This window comes from Eutrema salsugineum, unplaced genomic scaffold (genome assembly GCF_000478725.1).
Source record: "Eutrema salsugineum unplaced genomic scaffold, Eutsalg1_0 scaffold_7, whole genome shotgun sequence".
Classification (NCBI taxonomy): domain Eukaryota; kingdom Viridiplantae; phylum Streptophyta; class Magnoliopsida; order Brassicales; family Brassicaceae; genus Eutrema; species Eutrema salsugineum.
This window is the reverse complement of record NW_006256486.1, coordinates 3,824,325-3,828,429: the sequence shown is the minus strand read 5'-3', so window position 1 is coordinate 3,828,429 and position 4,105 is coordinate 3,824,325. Positions and strand designations below refer to the sequence as shown.

The 4,105-nt window shown below is 36.0% G+C and overlaps 2 protein-coding genes across 2 annotated transcripts in view; both read right to left on the bottom strand.

Moving 5' to 3' along the window:
* Positions 1–2,322: 2,322 nt before the first annotated feature.
* Positions 2,323–3,686, bottom strand: LOC112082847. The gene is made up of 3 exons (XM_024150426.1): positions 3,582–3,686; positions 2,465–3,310; positions 2,323–2,378 (listed from the first exon to the last, which is right to left on the bottom strand). Exons 1-3 carry the CDS (start codon positions 3,584–3,586, stop codon positions 2,372–2,374), a joined length of 858 nt encoding a protein of 285 aa, XP_024006194.1. The 5' UTR covers positions 3,587–3,686; the 3' UTR covers positions 2,323–2,371.
* Positions 3,687–4,037: 351 nt separating this feature from the next.
* LOC18011223 (proline-rich receptor-like protein kinase PERK7) overlaps positions 4,038–4,105 on the bottom strand; it is a 2,728-nt gene continuing 2,660 nt past the window's right edge. The window contains exon 7 of the mRNA XM_006393211.2: positions 4,038–4,043. Coding sequence (XP_006393273.2) covers positions 4,038–4,043 — 6 coding nt within the window. The remainder of the gene's footprint in view (positions 4,044–4,105) is intronic.

Here is a 4,105-nt window from a genome sequence, read left to right as displayed (position 1 = left end):
TCTCTATTGCTTCAACTTGTTGATGTAATGGAATGCTATATATCAATTTTCATCAGTTTAGTATGAAACACTAAAGAAAGATCAATTTCGTTGAATTGGTTGCAGATATCTTGGATTTTAATTTTCTAAATCAGCTATTCTGATAATAAGTTCCTTTAATTACCTAAGACTAAACCCTTGTATTGAGAATACTGGTTCTTGCTCTAAGCAAAAGTCTTTGCTTTTGCCTTTGTAGATTACAAATTTTCAGGACATAGTTGCAAAACACATTAGACACTATATTTGTTGAAAGACAGACATAGTTGCAACTTCGGTTTTAGAGAAATCTTTTGGTTTCTTATCACTCATCAGAAGATTATTAGCACAAATTTAAAAAGGTCGAAACTTTAGAGATTGATTTAACTTTTATTTCCATTCTTGTTCATCTACAAAGCTTACTCCATTCATAGCTGGCTACTGATTAATCGATACAGAAAATCCAAGTTTTCTCATGAGAAAAACCTAATTTGACTAACACATTAAACCTTCAAACTTGAAGATTTTGTTGGGCCACCGAAAAACTTGACGGAACAGTAAAAGGTCGTAACGGAACAGTAAACGCCGGTTAACGGAACAGTAAACGCCGGTTACATTTTTCAAAACGTGTGTAAATTTCATTAGTTTGGTAATGGAAAAATGTTTTTTAGTAATTAATAAAATATTAAAATTAATTAATTAAATTAAAGGAATAAAAAATAGAACAAAAGAAATCTAGATCTCCGAATCGAAATAAAATTCCCAAATCAAGTTTGGGTTTAGGGTTCATGAGTGTAACCCAGAAACGAAAAATTACCAGAAATCTGTAAATTGGAGATTAGGGAAGATGTAAATCAAGACAAAGTGACGAAATATTTGGGTTTAGGGGCGCAAAGTACAACGAATTAAGGATAGAGGAGGTAAGTTAATTTCGGTCCTCTTTAGAAAAAGTTGAATTTCGGTTTCGCACCAGGTAAATGTTGCTTCCATCGTGATAACTATGGTTCATGGAGGTTTGTATTCAATTATTTGTAGATGGCGGATCATGGTAGCTCATCAAAGAGTGTAAAGAAGGATTAAACACTCGTTTTGTGTTACTGTAACGAGGAAGCGAAAATTGTCCAAGCTTGGACTGATACAAACACTAGACGGAGATTCTACACTTGTAGAGGACGTAGAATTGATAACGGATTTGAGAATTGTAAATTTTTCCGTTGGGTTGATGTTGAGAAGCGACACGGATGGCAACATCTTGCTTTGTTGGAGGCCAGAGACATCATTCGAGAGCAAAAAGAAGAGATTAGAAATCTGAAGCAAGAGTTGTCATTCAGGAATACGGTTAATGTGGGAAAACCGAACGATGTATTGACTCAGCTCAAGCAGTCTCAGGAGGAATGTGAAGCTCCGAAGCAGGAAGTGTTGGTTTTGAAGGAAAAAAGCATTGTACAATACCTTATGTCTCTGGAGTAGTTTAACTTATTTTCATGGTATCTGAATCCAATGTTGTTAGTAAGTATTGGTTGAAGACAATGTTTAACATTCAATGTTTTTGTTGTTTGTTAAAAAATTCTCAGATCCAATGTTTTTCAGTGAAGACATAGTATCGGTTGATGTTATATTTGATTAAAGACATTGTCTTTGTTGTTTGTCAGAATTTACACACACGATAGAGAGAGCTGATAAACAAGTTTACCAAAGTTGATACACATCCAATAGAGCTTAGCAATGTTTAACTCACCAAAAAAAAAGTCTAAAACAAGCCACATCCAACAGAGCTGATAAACAACCCAAAGTTTAACACACCAAAAACAATGTCTACAATTAAAGCTGATAGATAAACATGTTCACACGAACTTTATAGCCTAAAACAAACTACTGCTGCACATCTTCTAGTTCTCCTTCTTGCTGGTTTTCTTGAGTGTTTTCTTGAGGATGTGTGTTTAGGTCAGATCAGTCATACACTCTATTTCCAAATACTTCAAATGGTCGATCTGTGTATGGACTCCAGAATGTTCCACAACCGTTTGGAATGTAAACAGCAGATTTCTTTACCTTCAGTGGTCGCCCTCTTGAAGGTTTCTTGACATGTGGTTTGACCTGAGCAGATGAAAGTGATGGTTCTGGAGCACTACATATCACAGGCGTCTGCGAGCTTGATTCACCTGCTTGTTGGGAAGCTGTTGAAGAACTTGTAGCCTCTCTAGTTTTTTTGCTGCTGCAAGATGGAAGAAACATTTATCAGTCGGGATCATTTTCATTCTTTCAAAGTAACGGTCATGAGAATCTTACCGGTTGTGAGCTACTTCTGTGGCTGGAGTCTTTCTTACTCTTGGCTTTGGTGGAGGCTTTGGATGACTCAGAAACTGTAAACAGAATACAACATAACTAGTAATGAGTAACCATCGAAGATCTATCTAAAGTAATGAGAGACAAAAGCCATTAATAATACCTCACTCGGTGGTTTACAAGGTCTACCACGCCTGTTTTTTGGACCTTCCACAACAACTGGTTCTTTTTTGCTGCTTCTCTTGCATTTGCATCCTGTTCATCAGTATTTTTATATGCTTCTCTATCAGGTACAACCATAGAACCTTCCTCAAATACTGACTGAAAACGATCATCATTAGCTCCATCACCAGCATCTAAATATACTTCATCTCCCTCATCAACCAGATTTGTGTTCTCATTTCCTAAACCCTTTGCTGCTCCATCACCAGCATCATTCGCATCTCTACCTTCGACCATATTATCATCAAACTCAGCCTCACCGTCAGCCTGATCTTGATCTTCACCCTCAGCTTCATATCCTTCATCATGTTTTTCATCCTCAGATTGCTCAGGTTCTTCATCTTCTTTTGGCCTCTCGACATCTACATCACTTTCAGAACTGAAATTTGGGTCCTCACCATTTTGAATATCTTCAAGTTGACTACTTGGTAGCAGATGAATGATTGCATTCTCGCTATTTTCTGAAATGTCATGTTCCACATAGATCTCAAGCTCACATGAACTATGCCCCAACATAACCAACGGAAACATGTCTTCGTCAGAATCATCAAACACATAGTTGACTGTCCTCATCTCTTTCCCAGCCTCTTTATACCATATGAACCTAATAGGAGCATGCAACATTGCTTCAAGCTTGCAGAAGTCAACAAATATTTTCCAAGTAATGTGTGATGCTTTCCAATTCACGATGTGAGAGCCCAGTTCTCCTTCGTAAGTGTAATCTTCATTTTTATTCTTCATAAACCCACCAAAATGAATGGTGAGTTTGATTGCTCTCTCTGGATTACTGTAAAATACGAAAAAATCAAAAACGTAATGAAGCAGAGAAAATTTCGTAGAGGAAACTCGCATAAGAAATGTCATGTGCCATTTGAGAGAAGAAACATGAAACTAAACCCAAATTTTGAATATCAAACCCGAAAATAGACATAGAAATCAAAAGTAAAAAAATTTCAAACCCAGAAATCAAAACACGGCGAAAAAAAAGAGAAGAGAGAGAGTTGAGAACGAAATCGAATCCATCGGACATACGCAGAAGAGAGAGTTGAAATCCTTACCTCATCTTGACTTGAATGCATCCGATTCTTCCTTCTTTACGTTCTATTTCTCTCTTTCGGTTTCGAACCCGAAATTTGACTCAATTTGGGGATTTTGACTTCAGTTTGGGAATTTTGACTCCTATACACTCGACATAATAATATATTATGTCAAAAATTCATTTTATTTTATTAATTACTAAAAACATTTTTCCATTACCAAACTAATGAAATTTACACACTTTTTGAAAAATGTAACCAGCGTTTACTGTTCCGTTACGACCCTTTACTGTTCCGTCAAGTTTTTCGGCGGCCCAACAAAATCTTCAAGTTTGAAGGTTTAATGTGTTAGTCAAATTAGGTTGGAGGTTTATTCTGCTAGTGAAAATCTCTAGAGGTTTAAAATGCTACCTTTTATATCCTTCGAAGTTTAAAATGCGATTTTCCCCTTTACTATTTTTAGAGATATGAGAAACTTTATACCTAAGCCCCATAGGATACAATAATTAAAAAGTTAAAAAAAAAAAAAATTGGTATTTTTCTTT